General features: G+C 40.3%; 1 protein-coding gene across 3 annotated transcripts in view; it reads right to left on the bottom strand.

Annotated features, from left to right (window-relative positions):
* The window catches only part of SNX2 (sorting nexin 2), a 37,384-nt gene that overhangs the window by 2,042 nt on the left and 12,467 nt on the right, over positions 1–22,875 (bottom strand). For 2 of the 3 annotated variants that reach the window (XM_030511471.1, XM_030511469.1), the window contains exons 3-13: positions 20,222–20,385; positions 19,361–19,427; positions 19,108–19,151; positions 18,871–19,012; positions 8,329–8,407; positions 7,220–7,295; positions 5,836–5,949; positions 5,515–5,608; positions 3,534–3,739; positions 2,392–2,535; positions 1,880–1,891 (exon numbers count right to left, since the gene is read on the bottom strand). In XM_030511471.1, coding sequence (XP_030367331.1) covers positions 1,880–1,891; positions 2,392–2,535; positions 3,534–3,739; positions 5,515–5,608; positions 5,836–5,949; positions 7,220–7,295; positions 8,329–8,407; positions 18,871–19,012; positions 19,108–19,151; positions 19,361–19,427; positions 20,222–20,385 — 1,142 coding nt within the window. The remainder of the gene's footprint in view (positions 1–1,879; positions 1,892–2,391; positions 2,536–3,533; positions 3,740–5,514; positions 5,609–5,835; positions 5,950–7,219; positions 7,296–8,328; positions 8,408–18,870; positions 19,013–19,107; positions 19,152–19,360; positions 19,428–20,221; positions 20,386–22,875) is intronic. The other variant, XM_030511470.1, reaches the window with a different exon arrangement.

Raw genomic sequence — 22,875 nt, forward strand, 5'->3', positions numbered from 1 at the left:
GGTAATGCTATTTGTAGGTGAAATGTAAAAATACCTTAGCATTGCAGTTAAGGAACACATAATAACATTTCTAAAAGATTTCGTAGAAAACAAGAGGGATCTCTAAAGCTTTACTCACTATTCCATTTACAAACACTGCTATAAAAGGAATCTAAACCTGTAAGCTTTCTGTGGCTACCTGTCCAATCAAGTATGAAAGAGTCTCACAAGTTAGTTCTCTGTGTTTTCCCAACCCCAGAAGAGATGATTAAATCTTCATTTAATCAGTCAAGTATATAATTATCATATTTCTGTTGCAGATGACAAGCTACTGAGGATGTGTTTACTAGCTTTTCAGTCAAAATGAATGTTGCTTAAGCAAGCCAAAGCACATACTTTCTTGTTCAGTGGGAACTGTTTTCGCAGAAAGCATGAGTTGAGAGCGTGGCATTCATGTAACAATACATTACACTAGGTTATGTTTCTCCTTAGGTTATGGGAAGAGATATCCAGTTACACAATAAGAGCTCATCATCATCTGCATTACCTTATAACTACTTTTACACATATATTACATTGTTAAATTTAAGCTAGCTGTATAGATATACTGAAAAAAAAAAATCCTATCAGCCTCACACTTTGGGTGCACGCAGACTAACATATTTAAAAATGAAACTGTATCTGCTCATCTCAACATATTTACTGAATCATGGGAGCCAATATATCCAGTAACACTTACCTTCCTCAGAGAAAGACAGCAGGGAAGCAACATACTTAAATATAGCATGTTCCTGTTAGCAATCCAGTGGTGTTATTTATTCATGAAAACATTTTATGGTGCAGTGTCAATTTACTACTGTGATATGAGATGAACATCATCTATGTTCCAATAAGTATCTATGTGTTTGTATTTTTAGTTTATATTTTTTCAGAATACCTTTTTTGTCTTTTCGGACATACATTATGAAGCTATGCAATAAATCATAATAGGATGTCCTTCATGAAAGAACAGCCTTTAGAGTTACTAATTAACTGAAACAAAATACAAAACCCAGTCAAGGAAAAGATAGATTAAGACTGCCTGTGCCTTCCTACCACAGCAACCAGAAGTGCCTGAGACTTCAGTCAAAGCCTCTGCAGGCCTCCAAAATCTGAGTTTCATCAAGTCCAAATGTCAGGTCCTATAAAAATTATCACTGAATAACAGTCTGCCATCTTACAGTTTCTGACAAGGAGAAATTTCTCCTTACTCAATAAGGTTCTTTGGCCTTTTATCTGCAAAAAGCAGTCATGTATGAAGCTCAAGCTGTGTACAGGCTTCCACTTCACAATTTCTCTGTCAGAAGGACTACTATTGCAGAATTCAGCAACTCTGAACGTATTTCAATGGCAGCAATAACCTTCAATCAGCATATTCAAATTGTGGATTTACTAACGACCTCCTATAATCATCTAATAAAGTAGGAAAAATAAATCTTTCAGGAACAACATCATTAACTCTTTTAATACTGGGACTGAGAAAGGGTCACGGAGCATTTCCTGCTACTTCCAATACTTAGGAAGTATTTTTGATGAGGAGTTCCAGCTCACTTGGATAGTGGAGGGATGGATGACATCAAGAGAGGCAACCAACAAGAAAGTGATCACACAAGAGTGACATTGTTTTCCCAGTAAAAAAGAAAAAGAACACCAGGTTAATGAGTAACTTCAATACCATATGCAAAATAAACTGAAGGGCAGAAAGAACAAAGTGGCATGTGGTTTGTGACCAGTGAGGAAGCCAAACAAAGTAACTGCATAAGAGAGCTTGAAATCTGCAATGATGTTCTCCCATTATTTAATGGAAGAATACTGGTGCATAGTTAGAATGCATTGATGTTAAGTAATTAAGTTGTCCTACCTCTTCAATTTCCTTAGTGAAGCATGATAGAAAAAGTGTATAAATTATGACACTTCAACATGTTAGATTTATTTTTACTGAAATTACACCATATATACATACATATATATATATATATGGGTAGATATGCTGCATAATTAAGCAAAACATGGGAACAGTTCTCCATTAGTTGTCTTAGCTGGCTTTTATCTTTAGAAGCCAAAAGGTGCCCCTCTGCTCTACCCAAGCAATCTGTTAACAGTTAAAAGCATTAACTTGTCCATGTTTCCTCCCTCCCATCTCCCAGACTCTGTAGAGACAGTACTAACTGCCTTACAGATCTTACAATGAGTAACAATTGCACACATTTAATATTTTAAACAAATACCTTTTAACAATTTTGATAAATATGAAAAACAGCAAATGAGTAAGACATTTGTTAAAAAAAAAAAGGCATAAAGTAGTGCACAAATGCAGAATGAATGAGTTAATGCAGAAAGTCTGATCTCCAAAATAATGCTTGGTAACATTACCTCTTTTATCTCATCTTTAGCTTGCTGCAGTTTATCAGGTTTGTTGGCAAGCTGGAGCTTTGCTTCAGCTTCACGTTTTTTTTGTAAAGTGACCTGAGCATCTTGCCACTTCTGCCAGCATTTCATTCGATGATCAAACACACCCTGCAAGGATAGACAAATTTATTAAAACTGAAATTGTAAGAGCTATCCAAATTCCTAGTAGGAAAAGGTAATTTTGGAATGAGTATGCTTAAAGAAACCTCACCGTGTCTACCACGCCTTCTTGCATTTCATTTGACAGCATGCTAGCACAGCTCAGTACCTTCCACAAATAACAGGGTATTCAGAAGCCTTTTCAGAGCAGACACCTTAGTGCCCCAAACCATTTTATGTGCTTCATTCCATCAAAACACTACCAAAACAACCACTATAAAGTGCTTTATTATGCAAATACACTCTAAGTGCAGATTGTAGCAAACTGCTCATGCATATGGATTACATGCATATTCAGCAATACATTTTTGCTAGCAATGGACTAAGGAGCAGGATTAAAGTATACACATTTAAAAAAAAAAAATAATGAAAAAAGGATAAATGTATACTTTGACAACCTGGCAAGTTTAAAGATACTCCTGGTTAAAATTCATAGACATCTCTTCCCATATCAAAACTTACTAATGCTGTGCAGCATGACTTACACTAAAATAGCTTATTTTCTTTAATAAGATGATACAAATTGCATCTATTTCTTATTTACAGAAACTATTTGCTATCTACCAAACACAGACAAATTATGTTCTCATAATGAGCATACTTAAAAATAAGTAACCCGAAAGAACAAGTACAGTATGCTTAGACACAGTAATGTATGGTGCCCTTAAATATTGTGAATAATTAGTACTACTCAAAGTAGATGGTGCTCACCATTTACATTTTGTCTGGATCTTATTAATCCATTCCCATTTTTGATCACATCCATTTTTATCATTGGAATAACTGATTATGGATGCATTCATTTTACTCAGCTAGAATTAACGCAAAAGCTTCGTCCTAACTGTGTTACAATGTGTGCAAATGCACACATTCATTTACCCTAAATCTACAAATTGGGGAATGTGACTTTAAACACAAAACCTGGTATTTTTCCTAGTAGTACTCACTTTTACTGCAGCAATGAGACGAATGTAATCACCAAGCAGTTCTGAGAAGACATAGAAATCGGCAAAAGCTTGTTCTTGATGCAATTGATCTATCTTCTCCTCAACCTCTGCAAGCTGAGACAAAGCTCTAGATAGAGCAGTGTGGTCCTCAGAGTTACCTAACATGGCAGCACTTTTAGCAAAAGCAGCTGTGTTGGCTGAAAGCTCTGAAATACATAAGTAATGTTCAGTACAATGTAGCTAGTTTATTATATTTACTCTGCAGCATAGATCACTGGAGCAGAGACCTCTGCCCTATTTCAACCCTAACTTCACCAGCTGAAAACACAAGCTGTATTTCCTAAAGCTCATGATAAAATATACAAGAAGATCTCAGTGAAACTGCATTTAGGATAAAAACTACTGCACAAAACCTCTCCTCTTTAGAAAATGTTTTGCTGAGCATGTAAATGTCATGCCTATTTTGTCTAGCAAAAGACATGAAAAAAACCTGTCACTTCAGTTATTTTCCAACTGCCTAGTTCATAGGAAATTCAAGCCCACAAAACAAAGGCCAAGTAACCTACGGCGCAAATTCAGAACAATTTTAACAGGTCTCTAGCACAGTTGCTCCATGCAGTTCAGAGTGGAAAAAAACCCCCAACCATTTCACACAACAACCACGCCCGTGAGTGGAATTTATTTCCGTTGAACTGTTTTATTAACTGAATTACCTTTAACTGTGCATACTGTAATGCACTGCCACATTCTGACATGCCTTAAAAGAAAAAAATAATCAAACTCGTATCAGCATGGCTGACATCCATGAAGGTAAAGTTTTGAGCTTATCTGTTAACAAATACTAGGCAATTATCTTATCAAATCCCATGAAAGCCATCCCGTACTAAGTTAAGTCCTATGAAGGACCTTTGAATAAATGTTTAATCCAAATTACTTCAGGATTAAAAGTGCAGGTATGTTTGCAACTGTGCTGCCTCTAAGGAATCATTAGAACAACAGAAATGTTTACAGAAGCAAAATGTCTTCAGATATTTAAAATCCCTACAATTTAAACACAACTCTTTTAAAACCAAACAAAACCAAAAACTCCTTCAAGTGTATGAGGAGGTGTCAAATCAATAGTAAAGAAAGACTTCCATGGTCCATTACTTTTTAAAACACCCCTTAGTCCTGAGGACATCTGGCCAACATTTTTTTTTTATTTGAGAGTAATTCCTGATAGAGTCATGAGAAAGCAAATTAGGACATTTTCAGACACTTTCAAAAGTGTAGAGCTGAAAAGCGATCCCATATTTTAAGATAATATGGTAGTGTCAGAAGGCACACTTATGGTCTTCCTTGAATCACAAATCAAAGTTTTGATGTTTTGGGTGTTTTAAATCATCTGATGGAAAGCAATCTTTGACAAAACAGCAGCACAGGTGATTGAAATATAAACTTACAGGCTTTGCTTCTCTCTAAAGTAAGTAAACCAAAAGCTGATATACTGAGACTACTTATCTTTCCAGAAAAGTTTACTTTAACAGTAGCTGATGTATCAATATGGGGACCAAACTAAGAAGAGTAAATTCCTGTTTAAGAGTTTAAACTCAGTTAACAGAGCAATACTGAACCAAAAGGTGTTTAAATGGATTTATGCAGCCACTTTGTATTCAGAAGAAAATGACTCTTGCCATGGTATCTAGAGATACATTTATAGATGTCTATTGTGGCAGGATCACTTGCTAGGTAAGGTATTGAATCTCTGCAAGAAAAACATTTATGCTAAATCAATATAGTAGCTTTAGGAATGACAGATATTCTGGCTAAAATTAAAAACAGGTATACATAAATGCTAGAGCAGTTTGAACAAAAGGTACAACTAGATTTCTGCATTAAAATATACTGTATAACTATTAATCAATTAAGAGCTCTGACACACTAAGTTCTTGTTTCACTACCATATCCTAAAGTTCATGCAGCCACATGAAAATGTAGTTACCTTTTCTGTGGCAGACTAATGCTTCGACGCTGGCATGAAGTTTCCTAAGTTGCTGATCCAGATTCTCAAATTGTTGCTGTTTTTCTTCAAACCACTGACAAAAGATGAAATAGTCAAGCATTACAAATTAGATTACTAACAACATTTCTGGTTTTAAAGAAGCAAATTAGCCAGGCACTGCCAGGGTGGTCAACTGATACAACTAAGAATTCAAGCCAATAAGCAAATTAATAACCCATTTTCTACTTCTACAGCTTTAAAATGCAATTGTTGAAGCTCATTAATTTGTCTCATTATTCAAGCCGAAAAATCAGCTCTTACTGCATCCGATTCATTCATCTTGATTGTCATTTTGTTGACAGCGTCGGCAGCCTTGTTCACCATCCTCAATATTCCTGCTCCACTCAGAGCCTGGGTGTTAACTGCTCTCGGCAGCTGGAATTGAATGACAAATAAGGGCAAACAGACTGGTTAAAAGGATGGAGGTTTAACTGGGCACAAGGGGGAAAGAAAAGGATATAGCGTTTTCTTTACTCCTATATGTTTCAATATAGTGGAATCTAATTTCTCAGATTTACTACTTTTACATTCTCAAGAGGAAAAGTTAAAAATACAAACTATTTACTTTTCTTCTACATCTTTACATTTAAATGGAACAAATAACCCACTTGTCCAAAGTTGTTATCAACTAGCCAAAGGTCCTAACTAGCCACCTATACACTACAGAAAACGAACTGCCACTACAGGAACAGAAAAGCTTAGATTTACAACAAACTAGATGAAAGAAATTCTGTAAATCAGTTAACTGTAATGCAAGACTTGCACTGTGTGCTGATTATAAAAGGTTCATGTCTTTCTGCTTTTCAGTATAGGCCAGATTTTAAAACCTACCTCATGCATATCAAGAGAACTGGGTATTTGCTTAGGTACTTAGAAATCCTCAGGGATAACAAATTTAATTGATATTATTATTCAGGCTAGTTTGAATATGCCATACAAGGTGGCCCCTATGTCAGACCATTTACCCTTCATGTGATGTTTTGTCTGTCAGCAGCATTGACAAATCTGCCGTAAGTTAGCTATTGATGCTTTTGTCAGTAGTGAGGTCTTTGTGACTTATTAGTATAACTAAGATATTGACATTGGCCAAAAGACAGCTCAGTATTACAGTGAATCCACTATGCACATTTATAAAGAGATATTATGTATCTTTAACAATATACTAAATGTTGTGAAAGGTGCCAGATTGATAGCATGAGTGACTGGAGTTATCTATTCACAAAAAATCTAGCCTGGCCAGGAGCACTGCTAGCATTTTCACATTATCACGCCAACACACCTCAAGTTGGGCTCTTCGAGGCAAAAGACCTCCTTCCAAGCCATTTTAATTCTTGATCTTATGTAACAGTCAGTAACATCAATTATGGATTTTCACCATGTATAATGAGCTTCAGTTAGAACTGGACAGACGAACTTGTGTGAGGACAGCAATAGCAAATAGCCTTTGGACACTACCACTCTAGCTTTTCTCACAGGCAGAGGAACACCATTACCTAAGTAGCCTCTGCCATTCTGTCCCATGAAGGCTACAGTCCAATTCGATTGCATACAAATTTAGGGAATTAGGTCTTAATACAAAGAGAATATATTGCTTTGTAGGTTACCATATCTAGAAACAAACAGGAACTTAAGAGAACTTAAATACCTCAGAACTTTCCAAGAACTGTCTTAAATCTGGATCCTGCAACAAGGTTGGGTGTTTTACTGTTCGCTGTAGGTACCTATGATTTTAAAAATTAAAATATTAGATAACAAAACAGAGTTAATGAGCCTGACAGCATTGAAAAGTGTCCTTCATCTAAAGAACAGGTAAAATGCAGGGTAAAATGCAGCACACAACCTCCCTCATTATCTAATGGGGCTTGAATAGTCTTAAAATGTCATCTCTAAAGGGTCAGATGATAGTTCAGTCTCCATTACCCTTCATTTCTTTACCTCTCTGCTGATTCTTCAAACCATATTTATACATGTTTTTTGTTTAAAATTGGCTCTCAAACTCCAGAAGTTCCAGAGCTTCGCACATTATCTGTTTCGATATACAATCTAAAACCTTTGACTTTACTGTTATATGGTCTACTGGTCTCATACGATGTGATTGCATTACAGCAACAAGCATACTATAAAATTATACCAACATTGAAGCTGTATACTTGTGTAAGTTTTAATAGTTATTTTCTGAAGGCTTTACTAGTCGTGTCCACATGGCAAAATGATGCAGTGGATCAGCAGTGGATTTGCCCTTCCACGGCAAAGATACTTCAACAGTATTAGTGGTATACCAGTGCTGAGTGAAAGAGATCAACTATTTCTTATGCCAAAATTCAGCGAGTCTCCTCAATGTGCTCTAAGTTGTCAGAAGGCCATTTTACTTTCAGGTGACTGAAGGTCTCTTTCACCTGTCTCACTGCCCAAGAGTTGATTTTCCATGCAACAGGTACACTGCTCATATGCCTTGATTCCTTAACCCTAAAATGCCTAAGTTAAAGTGATAAAAAAAGTTTTACTTACTGAATCTCTACAATCTTAATTTTAAGCACCAACCAGTTTGAAAGAGATAGCTATAATCCTCTCTATGAATAAGGCTGCGTTTCCCATTATTAATTGGAATTACTCCATTTCTACACAAAAAATTGGCAGCTGCATACAGCCTCCAGAACTCATCTAATTACAGATGGCCCAGACCCCAATTACAGAGCCCACGCAATATATTACAAGTCATTCTGAGGCTAAACAAGTTTTAGATGCGTACATTACCTTTCTAGGGCTGCTCTTCTTTTCTCTACAAATTCAGTAGATGAAGAATCTTCCTTGCCTACTTTAACCTTGGTCATGCCTTTGAAGAAAATGGCATCACACTGGTTTTACCACAAATCAATCATTAACATAAGTGATGTGATTAGAAGACAAAGCTCACCCAAGCTTATGTATTTAAGTCAAATTACAATGAAAAACACTACACAAGAATAGAAAAAACATCAACACTGCATGCTGCATGGTTTTGTGGAATCAGCTCTGTGAAATATGCAGTTACGTGTAATATATTAGTTGTGACTAAGTTACACAAAACTAGTTGAATTTGCATTTATGAAGACAATCTAAATGAAGATCAGAGTCTTACTGGTCACTCATGTTCAGAAGAAGAAAACAGTTACCCAAATAAAGCAGAATAGTAAAATAAATCTCAGGTTGTAAGCCTATTAAGTTTACTACCAATATTTTCATTCTATTATTTTTTAATTTCTAAACCTAAAAATTTCTAGTCAACTAAGGCAAACTAACCAGCTCTGAAAATTCCGAAGCATATGAACAACCATGAACTGAATGGAGAATAATATTAGTAGAATAAAATACAGGCAGCTTTACATCACTTCCTCTACCCAAATCGAGAGTGGCCAAAAAACTATGACAGGGGAGCCAGAGTTATTGATGTATCATGGTATGGGAAATACATTCAACCTCAGCAACACAAGAACTCAGAAACTGTCAGACTGAGGTCAGTGTTTTTCCTACTAAAGACCTAAACCCTGAAGAGATTAGGTACCTGAGTCCTATCAGAACCACCATGAAACATTGCACATTCATTTTATTTCCTAAAACACAAGAGAGGTCTGTTATGATACAGTCCAAACATATTCCTGCTATGTTAGTTCTGTGCTTCTCCAGCTAAAAGTTCTAAGTCTGAGATTCTGAATATGTAGTCTGTGACCTGACAGGTCAACACTTCCCAAACTTGTTCATCTACTGATCTCACTGCTGGCTTTAGAAGTTTCACGCAGTAACCCACGAAGGGGACAAACAGCATCCTTACAGGAAGAAGGAGGGATCCTTAACCTCTCAGTGAAGCCTTAGTTTTTCCCTTCTCTGTAACATCATGAAAATAAGTCTGATCGGCACTTTTTAGAGGTATAGTACACAATGTAAATGTAAGTCCTCAAATATATCTGTAAAATCAAGTATGTCTTTAAGTACAAGGATTAATGTATTGAGGTAAGGTAATTCACATGCCTCATATTCTTGCATTAGATACTATTCATTAGTATTTCACTGCAGGAAGCATGAAATGCTGCAGTTTAATACAAAAGATCCTTCACATTTGATAGCAAGGAAAAAAACCTAATATGTAATAACCAAATGTCCAATGTGAGGAATTCCTGCCTTGTGATATTTACCCAGTTATTTCTAGGTATCATGTCAAGTTTATTTCTCTACTAATATAAGTCTATTTAAATGCAAGTGTGTCGTGGTTTGAGCCCAGCCGGTAACTTGGAACCACACAGCCGCTCGCTCACTCCCCTCCTTCTTCCTTCCTCTGCTCCTGGAGGGATGGGGAGAAGAATCAAAAGAATGTAACTCCCACGGGGTGAGACAAGAGGAGTCCAGTAACTAAGGTATAATACAAAACCACTACTGCTACCACCAATGATAATGATGATTAGTGAAATAATAACAAGGGGAGAGGATACAATTGCTCACCAATACCCATCCCGACCCGAGCAATGATCTCGCGTTCCGGGTAACTCCCCCTGGTTTATATACTGGGCATGACATGCCATGGTATGGAATACCCCTTTGGCTAATTTGGGTCAGGTGTGCTGTCTCTGCTTCCTCCCGGCTTCCCCTCCTCCCTGGCAAAGCATGAGACTGAGAAAGTCCTTGGTTGGAGTAAACATTACTTAGCAACAACTAAAAACATCAGTGTTATCAGCATTGTTCCCAGGCTGAAAGTCAAAACCACAGCACTGCACCAGCTACTAAGAAGGAGAAAAATGACTGCTGTAGCTGAACCCAAGACAGTATCCACCCCTTATTCCATACCATTCACATTATGCTCAAATCCCACATCTCTCAACACACCATTGCCCCTGTCCCATATATACACATATATATACACCCACACCCACACACAAAGAGAAAGATATCATTCCCTAGTCCATGGACCAATCCCTATGAAATTGCTGAATTCATCCAGTCCATGATGTCAGGCTCCATCTCTTGTAATAGTCTTTCAGGGCAGGAGGGACGGTGTGTAGTGTCGGGGTGTTGCCTGCTGATGACACCACCAAACTCGTCTGGTCACTGCTGAGCTCGTCTGGTTTCCTCAAAATTCATTCTTTGTTGAGGTGATGATCGGAGGGAAGTCAGGGTCAGTTGCTGGCGACCTGAAGATATCTAGCCGGTGGGCTATAAAAGTGTTATAGAGCAGGCAACAGCGTACAATTGAGTTCATTGGCTGTTTTCCCCCAAGATTAAATCCACTTGAAGTACACATTGGACTTCCCCATCTTCCCGCATTACTCACCAAGTACCTCCAGGTCCCTGCGCAAAAGCAACGCCATGAGTGGGTTTGCCTTTACCTGAAGCAGGAATAACCCAGACTGTCTTCCCCAACAAATTCTTTATGTGCACCACAGGAACTTTATCCCTCTCTACAGTACGTAAAAGTTCTGATTGGGCTGGGCCAGCCCTGTTGGCAGATCCCCTCGTGTTGACCAACCAGGTGGCTTTTGGTAAATGTGTATCCCAGTGTTTGAAAGTCCCACCACCCATTGCTCTCAGCGTAGTTTTTAACAGCCCATTGTACCGTTCGATTTTCCCAGAGGCTGGTGCATGGTAGGGGATGTGCTATACCCCCTCAATGCCATGCTCTTTGGCCCAAGTGTCTATAAGGTTGTTCCGGAAATGAGTCCCATTGTCTGACTCAATTCTCTCTGGGGTGCTGTGTCACCACAAAACTTGTTTCTCAAGGCCCAGGATAGTGTTCCGGGCAGTAGCATGGGACACAGCGTATGTTTCCAGCCATCCGGTGGTTGCTTCCACCATGGTAAGCACATAGCGCTTGCCTTGGTGGATCGGTGGGAGTGTAATATAGTCAATCTGCCAGGCCTCCCCATACTTGTACTTGAGCCATCATTCTCCATACCAGAGAGGCTTTAACCGCTTGGCTTGCTTAATTGCAGCACGTTTCACATTCGTGAATAACCTGGGCAATAGTGTCCATCGTTAAGTCCACCCCGCGATCATGAGCCCATCTATACGTTGCATCTCTGCCTGGATGGCCTGAGGTATCATGGGCCCACCGGGATAAAAATAATTCACCCTTATGGTGCCAATCCAAGTCCATCTGAGCCACTTCAATCTTAGCAGCTTTATCCACTTGCTGGTTGTTCTGGTGTTCCTCAGTGGCCTGACTCTTGGGTACATGAGCATCCACGTGGCGTACCTTCACCACCAGGTTCTGCACCCGAGCAGCGATATCTTGCCACAATGCAGCAGCCCAGATGGGTTTACTTCTGCGTTGCCAGTTGCTCTGTTTCCATTGCTGCAACCACCCCCACAGGGCATTTGCCACCATCCATGAGTCAGTATAGAGATAAAGTACTGGCCATTTTTCTCGTTCAGCAATGTCCAAGGCCAGCTGGATGGCTTTCACCTCTGCAAACTGACTTGATTCACCCTCTCCTTCAGCACTTTCTGCAACTTGTCACAGGGGACTCCACACAGCTGCCTTCCATCTCCGATGCTTTCCCACAATACAGCAGGACCCATCAGTAAACAAGGCATATTGCTTTTCACTCTCTGACAGTTCATTATATGGTGGGGCCTCTTCAGCATGCGTCACCTCCTCTTCTGGTGACATCCCAAAATCTTTGACCTCTGGCCAGTCCATGATGACTTCTAGAATTCCTGGACGACTGGGATTTCCTATTCGAGCTCGTTGTGTAATTAGTGCGGCTCACTTACTCCATGTAGCATCAGTTGCATGATGTGTAGAGGAGACCCTGCCCTTGAACATCCAGCCCAGCACAGGCAACCGGGGTGCCAGGAGGAGCTGTGCTTCAGTTCCAATCACTTCTGAAGCAGCTCGAACCCCTTCATAGGCTGCCAGTATCTCTTTTTCAGTGGGAGGGTAGTTGGCCTCGGATCCTCTGTATCCCCGACTCCAAAAGCCAAGGGGTCGACCTCGAGCCTCCCCTGGAGCTTTCTGCCAGAGGCTCCAGGTAGGACCATTCTCCCCAGCTGCGGTATAGAGCACATTTTTCACATCTGGCCCGGCCCGGACTGGTCCAAGGGCTACTGCATGAACTATTTCTCGTTTAATTTGTTCAAAGGCTTGTTGTTGCTCAGGGCCCCATTTGAAATCATTCTTCTTCCGGGTCACGTGGTAGAGAGGGCTTACAATCAGACTGTAATTTGGGATGTGCATTCTCCAGAACCCCACAACACCTAAGAAAGCTTGTGTTTCTTTCTTGTTAGTTGGTGGAGACATTGCTGTTATCTTGTTGATCACATCTGTGGGGATCTGGCGACGTCCATCTTGCCATTTTATTCCCAAAAACTGAATCTCCTGTGCAGGTCTCTTGACCTTACTCCGTTTTATGGCAAAACTGGCCTTCAGCAGGGTTTGGATTATCTTCCTCCCTTTCTCAAAAACTTCTTCCGCTGTATCACCCCACACGATGATGTCATCAATGTATTGCAGGTGTTCTGGAGCTTGCCCCTGTTCCAGTGCAGTCTGGATCAATCCATGGCAGATGGTAGGGCTGTGTTTCCACCCCTGGGGCAGTCGGTTCCAAGTGTACTGGACGCCCCTCCAAGTGAAAGCAAACTGTGGCCTGCATTCTGCTGCCAAAGGGATTGAGAAAAACGCATTGGCAATGTCAATTGTGGCATACCACTTGGCTGCCTTTGACTCTGTATTGAAGTTCTAGCATGTCCGGTACAGCAGCACTCAATGGTGGTGTGACTTCATTCAGCCCACGATAGTCTACTGTTAGTCTCCACTCTCCATTAGACTTTTGCACTGGCCATATGGGGCTATTAAAGGGCGAGTGGGTCCTGGTGATCACTCCTTGGCTCTCCAGTCTACGGATCAGCTTATGGATGGGAATCAAGGAGTCTCGGTTGGTGCGATATTGCTGCCGGTGCACTGTTGTGATTGTGATTGGCACTTGTTGTTCTTCGACCTTCAGCAACCCCACAACAGAAGGATCCTCTGAGAGTCTGGGCAAGGTGGACAGCTGCTTAATTTCCTCTGTTTCCAAGGCAGTGATGCCAAAAGCCCATCTATACCCTTTTGGGTCTTTGAAGTACCCTCTCCTGAGTACTGCCAAGGATGCATGGAGCCCCTGGACCAGTCACAATGGGGTGCTTTTGCCACTTCCTCCCAGTCAGGCTGATCTCAGCTTCCAGCATAGTTAACGCTTGGGATCCTCCTGTCACTCCAGAAATAGAAATGGGTTTCACCCCTTGATACCTTGATGGCATCAGAGTACACTGTGCACCGGTATCTACTAGAGCCTTATACTTCTGTGGGACTGATGTGCCAGGCCATCTGATCCACACAGTCCAGTAAACCTGATTATCCCTCTCCTCCACCTGGCTGGAGGCAGGGCCCCTCTAATAGCGATCATAAAATTCTCCACTTATGTCTTGTAGAAAGGGATTAGTATTCCTTATCACAGGAGCTGGAGTAAAATCAGCTCTTCCACTCCATCTGGGAAACTGCTCACCAGAGACTGGAGCAGCAGCTTTCCTGGGAGGATCATCCTTGACCATTGATCTCCTCTTCAGTTCACGCACCCATTGCTCCAGAGCTGAAGTAGGTTTTCCATCCCACTTTCTCATGTCTTCTCCGTGATCCTGCAGGTAAAACCATAGGGTGGCCCGTGGCGTGTACCTCCTATATTTTCTTTCTCGAGCAGTAGGGCGCCTTCTGTTAATAGCTGAGACATGGGTTGGTACGCGTGGGGAGCTGGATAGATTGGATAAATCGTCTCTCAATTGTTTGAACTCCTGGGACAGTTTTTCCACAGCTGAAATGATGGAAGGGGTGAGATTGTCTTCGAACTCTCGGAGTTGATGAATCAGATAATCCACTGTTGGTGATATTCCGTCATTCCAGGTCATTGATGCCAATGTGTGGGCATATGATGATGGTGCACTCCACGTAAGTTTCCGCCACATGGGTTGTGTACATTCGACTTCATCTGGATCTATGGATGTGTTCCTGGCATCCGGCCTACGATAGATCATCTCTAGAATGGCTGATTCCCTCAGGGACTGGATGCTTCTCTCTATCGTGGTCCAGTTGGCTGAGCGACTCGTAATATCGCCCTTGTAGGGAAACCTTTCCTTCACAGCTGCCAGGAGCCGCCTCCAAAGACTGAGGGCTCGCTTCTCTCTTGCAATCGCTTTGTCAATTCCTCCTTCCTTAGCAAGTGATCCCAGCTGCTTGGCTTCCCTACCTTCTAGTTCGTGACCGTCGGCCCCGCTGTCCCAGCATCGGAGCAACCAGGTGACAATGTGCTCCCTTGGAAGACGGGTGAAATCTTTTCGCATATTCTGCAGCTCGGTTGAGGTTCGGGGTCCAGAAGTCGCCTCTTCTTCTTCTTCCTCTTCCTCTGATCCACGTAGTAGTAACTCTTGTTCAGATCCTGTTCCGTTTAGTAATGGCGTTGGGTCTTCATCTTTCTTCGCTTCACGGGTTGCTCTTTGTGCCTCTCATTTGCTTTTGCTTACAGGGGCAACAGACATTCTCATAAACTGGCCATTTGGTTTAGCTGCAGTGTTTGTCACTGTGGTTGGAATGGCTGCACTGTCTGCCACTAGGATTGGAGTGGCTGCAGTGTCTGTTGCCGGGGTTTGAGTAGCTGCTGTGCTTGTCACTGGGGTTGGTGTAGCTGCTGTGCTTGGAGTAGCTGCGTTGTCTGTTGTGGTCAGGGTTTGAGTAGCTGCTGTGCTTGTCACTGGGGTTGATGTAGCTGCTGTACTTGGAGTAGCTGCGTTGTCTGTTGTGGTCAGGGTTTGAGTAGCTGCTGTGCTTGTAGTTGGAGTAGCTGCGTTGCCTGTTGCTTTGCCATCAGATCCAGAGACATTTTTTTCCCTCTGAAGGTGCTGGATAGTGTTGAGCAGGGCTCTGTAGGCATAGGCCAAGCCCCAGCACGTTGCCATGATTTGTCCCTCTCTGGTATAACCAGGATGACAGCACACCTCGTTTAAGTGTTTTACTAGTTTTTCCGGATGTTGCACTTGTTCAGTGGTGAAGTTCCAAAGCACTGGAGGGGCCCACTGGCCTAGATACTTGCCCATACTATCCCACACACGCTGCCACTCATGACTGTCCAGCCTCGGGGAAAATCTCTTGGTGGTCCTCCTATATCGTCGTCTAACCCTAGACCAGATTTGAACCCGATACTGCTTAACTTTCAAGATCAGGCGAAATAGGGTGTTCCCAGGGCGTGATGGCCGTGGATAAAACACACTCCGTATGTGTGCCAACATGCTGAACCCCAGCACAATCAGCAGGCAGGTCTCAAGGGTATTCAAAGGCCATCCAAAACCTTCAGAACTCTCAACTGCTTTGAAAATAGGCTGGTGGGGGAACGGGAGGTGTAAGGGAATGCCTCCTTCGTAGGTTGACCCCCGAGGAGAAAAAAAAAGATATGCAAATGCTAAAATATTTCATTATATACCTCCCAATGTATAGAGGTGATGGCCACGCTGGAAGCACAAACCAGACCAGTTTCATGATCAATGAGTCTATTGTATTACAAGTCATTACCACGAAGTACAGTGAAACAAGAACCTTAGCCCAGGCCCCCCAGCCGATAAACACTAAAACAGCAAATACTGGCTGTAAGTAAGGTACGACATGCTGAAACTCTGAGATCAAGCGCAACAAGTCTGAGAGCCAAATAATCACCATTGTGACAAGTAGTAACAATGAATGCTTATCACAAATATGATTAGACACATTCTGGTCAGATCTGTCGTTATCTCAAGCCTTCGTGCCCCACGTTGGGCGCCACAAAGAACTGTCGTGGTTTGAGCCCAGCCGGTAACTCGGAACCACACAGCCGCTCGCTCACTCCCCGCCTTCTTCCTCCCCCCACTCCCGGAGGGATGGGGAGGAGAATCGAAAGAATGTAACTCCCACGGGTTGAGATAAGATCAGTCCCGCAACTAAGGTATAATACAAAACCACTACTGCTACCACCAATGATAATAATGATTAGTGAAATAACAAGGGGAGAGGATACAATTGCTCACCACCCGCCGACCGATACCCAGCCCGACCCGAGCAGTGATCTGGGCCTTCCGGGTAACTCCCCCTGGTTTATATACTGGCCATGACGTGCCATGGTATGGAATACCCCGTTGGCTAATTTGGGTCAGGTGTGCTGTCTCTGCTTCCTCCCGGCTTCCCCTCCTCCCTGGCAAAGCATGAGACTGAGAAAGTCCTTGGTCGGAGTAAACATTACTTAGCAACAACTAAAAACATCAGTGTTATCAGCGTTGTTCCCAGGCTGAAAGTTAAAAAACACAGCACTGCACCAGCTACTAAGAAGGAGAAAAATGACTGCTGTAGCTGAACCCAGGACAAAGTGTAAAGGCAGTTTCTGTTGCCCAAGCACTCTTCTAATCCCTCACTGGAAAGGATCCATGACTTCACGGATTATTTTCTAAAACCAGAACACATTATTTTCTAACACACATATATAAATAGTGAGGCAGTTTGGATGAATTGTTTGTGGTCCAACTCCATCTCACCACTGACTCAGTTTTATCCTATTATTCCATAGTCAGTAACTGACCATTTGAATTTGTGGCTAAGGTCTGAAATGCCATCCCCACCCACCTGTCACCAAAATACAACTGGAGCTTAAAACTCCTGGTGTTATCAACAGTGTAACAGAACGAACAGACTAAGGACTTTCATACAATACACTGTGTAACACCAGATGTATGATGTTTCTATTAAGACTTTAAAAATGAACACGATGTAAACACAACACATCATCCTACATTCAGCTGTTTTGTCAACTCTCTGCTTTAAGATGACTCATTTTAAATCAGCCTCAAGTCCCTTCTTACCTCCAGAATCAGAAGTAGATGGACTACATATTTTTGTACATAACTAAATACCACCTGTGCACTGAAGTTCAAGTTTACAGCAGGAGTTTCCTGCTCTTTGGAAAATGTCCTACAGAGTCTGTGTGTTTTCCCAACTTATCTGTAGCTTAACAAAGTCTCTATAAAAGGATCTGAAGTGACAGCCAGTCGCTTGCTTACACTGCAATAAGTCCCACCCTTTTACACACTTCCAAATACATCAATATTTATGCTGGCTTTGTTCAAGTGGTACCTCAAATCCAGTCCAAGCTTTGTCTTCAGATGAATTTGTGATGCAAGTACAAACTTGCATTTCCATGTAACTGCACACTGTCATAAATGTGTTAAATCTTTTCTCATCCAACAGGCATGACTAGAAGCTTTATTCCATCTTTATAAACCCTGTCAGCATCTGTGATTAAGCTAATTTTTGTTACATGAAAAATTGGTTATTACAGACTCACACATTACTTTCAAGAACTACCAAAAATTCAAACTAAATTTTCAGTCTTACTGACTGAAAAATACCGTGCTTTTCCACAGAATTAAAAGCATGATTTTTCCAAGTTTCCTGCTGCCTACATCTACTCAGTCTGCCTACTCCTATTGACATGAAAAGTTACAGCTCTCATTAGCTTTACGGTCAAAACTATTAGAAACAAAAACTCCAAATCCTGCCATTCCCCACATATCATTGTTCTAGAGTCCAATCACTTATTTATATGGGTGAGCCAAAAGACTTCAACACGTTTTACAAAGATTTAGTTATTATGAAAGAACTTAGAGCTCATAAAACTGAAGATGCTTCAATGCATCACACACGCTTCTTAGTTCATGGAGAAAGGATCTGATTCTTCAAGGCATTCACATAGACTAGCATTACTCAAAGTGTCTTTTGAATTAAGAAGAATTAAGTAGAGGTTTTAGTGTTCACCATGGTCAAAAGAAACAGACTTCAGTATTAGAGGTGGAGTACGTATGAAGCTCTGTATATTGCAGGCAACTGATAACAGCACAAGTTAAAAATAAACTCTCATTTAACATCTTTGTTTTGATAGACTAATCAGCCCTTGAAGGGCAATAGTGAAGAAAGAATGATAGATAAGAAACAGAAGGCCATGTATTCAGACAAATGTCGTTCTTATTATCAATGCTGGTGAGTTAGAAAGAGACCAGTACTTATCTTTCCAATTTAACCTGAACTTTCCTACAATAAAGAACAAACAGAATATTTAATAAAGAATAAGGAGGTGGTATGAGGTTCAGACCACCTGATAAGCAATAATTAATATTTGTCCAGAAAAAGTATTTATTTTACAAGCCTAACAGGTATTAAAATACTTAATTTGTATTACAGTACTTAAATGTCATGCTTAAATTCAACCTTACAGGAATTACACTTACCTACAATACTTTTCTCTGGAGCTGGAGGCACAATGTAACCAATATGCATGTACTTTGTTGCTAATTTGCTGTGCAAGCCAAGAAAATCACTGAATCTTCTTTTAACAGAGAATTCATTTTTGTGGAACATGGAAAGTGACGTCTTAAAAGAAATAAAAATATATTTGTTGTGAATTACTGATCCATCCATTCAGCTACAATACAAAGTTATACGCAAATATTTGTTGCACTAGTTACCTTTGTTGTTACTCTGTAAGCCATATAAGCATTCATGCCATCTCCTGTAAGAAAATTAAGATTCTTATCCTAGGGCAAATTATTTTAACCCCTCTACGCACTTTTTGTTCAAAAATACACATCAGATAGCTTTCCATTTAGATTCTAATAACTGCCAAAAGATAACTGAATAAGAAATCATGCTAAAATCTCAGAATAGTCTTCAAGGGATAAGACAGCCTATCATCTGACTTACTAGGCTCGAGGAACTTACCAACTTTCTCTGGGTCAGATACATTGATTTCTATATCAAACAAATCTCCATTTGCTTCCTCTTCAACCTAGGAAAAAGATATGCCATATTTAACAAGATTATGTGCTTTCATGTTATGTATGGTTAAAAGTATAAAGGTATAGAGGAAGGAGGAGGAAAAGTCAGTATGTTTGTTTAATTAAAAACTCCTTCCAGACTTGCCACCAAATATTGAGCGAATATAATTTCTAACACTGATTGTCACTGCAACACAGTTCATGTGGTGGATTTGGCAGTGCTAGGTCTATGGTTGGACTTGATTATCTTAAAGGTCTTTTCCAACCCAAATGATTCCATGATTCTAAGACTGAAGCCTTCCTGCAAAGCTTTTAGTATGGCAACCTTTTCTCAGGACTTGTTGGCCTCAAAAGTTTTAGAAAATATTTATCTCAGGAGTATTTTCATTTTATCACCTACAATGCCAGGAGATACTATTTGTGTCACTCATTTGTAATGTTTCTATATGCCTCTAATAAAAAGGCAGAAATTCCTTTTTATTTAAGGTTTTCTGTAGCAGAAAAGCTGCGGAAGAGAAAAATAACAGAAAATTTTCTGATACTTGCCTGAGATCTAACAATGCAGAATTTCAGAGTCTTTCATATAGCTTAAGTTTGATAAAAACAGAGACCTCAAGGTATTGTCATGAGTCAAATTCACACTAAACTTTATATGCAAAATAAACAGAATAGGTTTTCTTTTACCTACTTCTCTTTAGCAAATGATGATCCCATGAGTCAACATTTAGGAACTCTGATTTTAAAAACAGAAAAACCTTCAAAAAAGCAACAAGACATTTTCAGAATTTAGAAGTTTACCACATACCTCTTCTCTGGATCTATCAAAAATCACAGGGGCTGCTACAATTTTTGACTCCATTCTGGGAGCTACTAATGTAGTAGGTGTTACAGGAGTGATTGCAGGAGTAGGTTCTGGTGAAAGTATTGGATCCCTCTCTGGACTGTCCAACGAAACTTCTTCTGTTGCTTCTAGAAAAACATTTTTAGTTAGCAAAGTTTTCCTGCAACAAAGATAGATATGCATCACAAAATTACAAACACACACACATACACAAAACTGATATACAAGTTTAATAAGATCATCTGTAACTATCCTGTAACATATGTTGCCTATTTTTTTTTTTTTATTTTAACTATACTGTTAGGTAAAGAGTCTCTTAGAGAAGTCACAAGTGCCAACTAATTTATTTTTGCATGAGATATTTCAGAAACTAATGATTTTTTTATTTTTTTTTTTCAACCACACAAGCAGCTCTTTTTCAGTACCTGGACCAATTTTAGTTTTCACACTTCGAACAACAGCTGATTTAGTCACATAGGCTGATAACTGAGCAGACCAAGCCATGTGTTTAATCAAGTTGCACAACCGCAATACATCCCTGCCCCACAAACTGTAAAACAGAAATACTAGCAGGTGTATAAGGAATACTTACATTCTCGCCAGTAAGACTAACTATCTTTCTATCTTCAGTCTTTTGGGGACTTAAAACAGTTCACTAGAAACTGAATACTTTTCTCAGACCATAGCAGTTCCTCTATCTTTAAATAGGACATAAATCTCTGCTCTACAAATCCTGCATGCCTTCCTCCACTTTCTAGATTTGACCACTGGCAAACTACACACTTCCTGGATATATAGATGTTCCTGTTCTGGTCTAAATAACTAATGCTGTGGTTCTAGCCAGATGTGCATTTTCAAGAATTCTAGTTCCTTAAAAGCTAACACTGACCACAGAACAGTTATTCGATACCAAAATTGACTTTCCAACTGATCTCAAGTCTCGTTAACAAATGAGACTTCCTGTGGCAAGTACTTTACCAAGCAGGTAAAAAGGCACTAAAACAGATCCTCTCCGAGTTACAGTTACCAAAAATGTTTACTATGCAACCTGGAAAAGACCTGTGCAGCTTCCGTCTATACAAATCACTGAATTTTCAAAAGAAAATACACCATCTTTCATCTAGACTTTTTAAAGCCTGGTACATGCTTTAAAATTTGTGAAATAGTTACAGTGTGTAAAAACAAACCACCACTGCCAAAAACAAAACACCCCAACCAACCAAACCAAACCCCCCCTTTTTTTTTTTCTCATGTATTACTTGTATTTCAGTTTGTGTCCATTGCCACTTGGCCTGCCAGTGGGTGCCACTGAGAAGTCTGGTTCCCTCTTCTCCATTCCCTCCCATCAGGTATTTATACACTGCAGGATTCCCCCTAGAGCCTGCTCTTCTCCAAGATGCACAAGCCAGCTCTCTCAGTCTCTACTCATATATCATAGACTTCATCTTCATGTCCTTGATCATCTTCATGGCCCTGCACTTGACTCCCCCCTGTCTGTCCATGTCTCTGTTGTATTGGGTAGGCCAGACCTGGACTCAGCGCTCCAGATGTGGCCCCACTACATGAGGGGCTGAGCAGAAGGGAATGATCACTTCCCTCAACCTGTTGGCAGTGCTCTTCCTAATTTCAAATTCATAGAATCATCACATGGTTTAGGTTGGAAGGGACATTTTCCACTAGACCAGGTTGCTCAAAGCCCCATCCACTTGAACACTGCCAGGGATGGGGCAGCCACAGCTTCTTTGGGCAACCTGTGCCAATGTCGCTGCCCTCAGACTTCCATAGTTATAGATTTCAAACTAACCTTCAAAGCAAGCACCTTTTCATATTATCCATTTTTAATATGAACGAAAGATTATCTAAAAGCTTTCTTTGAAAAGATTTATTTTCCTATTATTCCTTTATTCTGACTGCTAAATTTTTCTGAAGAATCCTACTGGTGCTTCCTACCCTCAAATGCCACAGGAAGGATACTGTACCTTAAATCAAAAAACAACCTTAATTCAAAACCTCAGATCAGGTGGGAAGTCATGCTGAGGCAGTTGCAAAAATAAGCTTTTAGATTGGTAGAAGAACAACATTTAAACACGGAAAAGAGGTAGTTCTCTCATTTGGTGGCTAACAGCACTCAACATATATGTTTTATGTTATACAAATTACTATCTCACAGAAACATTTATCAGGAAAAAGTATATACGTATGTATGTAACACAGTATGTTATATATATAAAAAAAGTAATTAAAAAATGTAAAATAAAGCAATTCCACTTCAATTCTTCCTTTTTCTATCACCAGCTATATTCCAGCATGTGTGTTTGGGAAACAAACCATTACTCATCACTAAGTACTTCTCTGTACCTTCAAATTTTAGACAGGCTTATAAAACAAGTAATGAAATGATTCAAAGCACAGAGATTTCTCCCTTTCAGCAGCTGAGAAAGCATTCTTGTTACCGTAAAAGCATAACTTCATGAAAAAAAGTGTGTGAATTCAACATAACAAACTAGCACTGCTATCAGATAAAATACAAGCACACTTCATCCCAGCACCCTTTTTCAGACTTGTATCCACACAGCCATCAGTATCATGCATTGGTCTAGGTTGTGCATAACATGAAC

This window comes from Strigops habroptila, chromosome Z, assembly GCF_004027225.2.
Source record: "Strigops habroptila isolate Jane chromosome Z, bStrHab1.2.pri, whole genome shotgun sequence".
In the NCBI taxonomy this organism is placed as follows: domain Eukaryota; kingdom Metazoa; phylum Chordata; class Aves; order Psittaciformes; family Psittacidae; genus Strigops; species Strigops habroptila.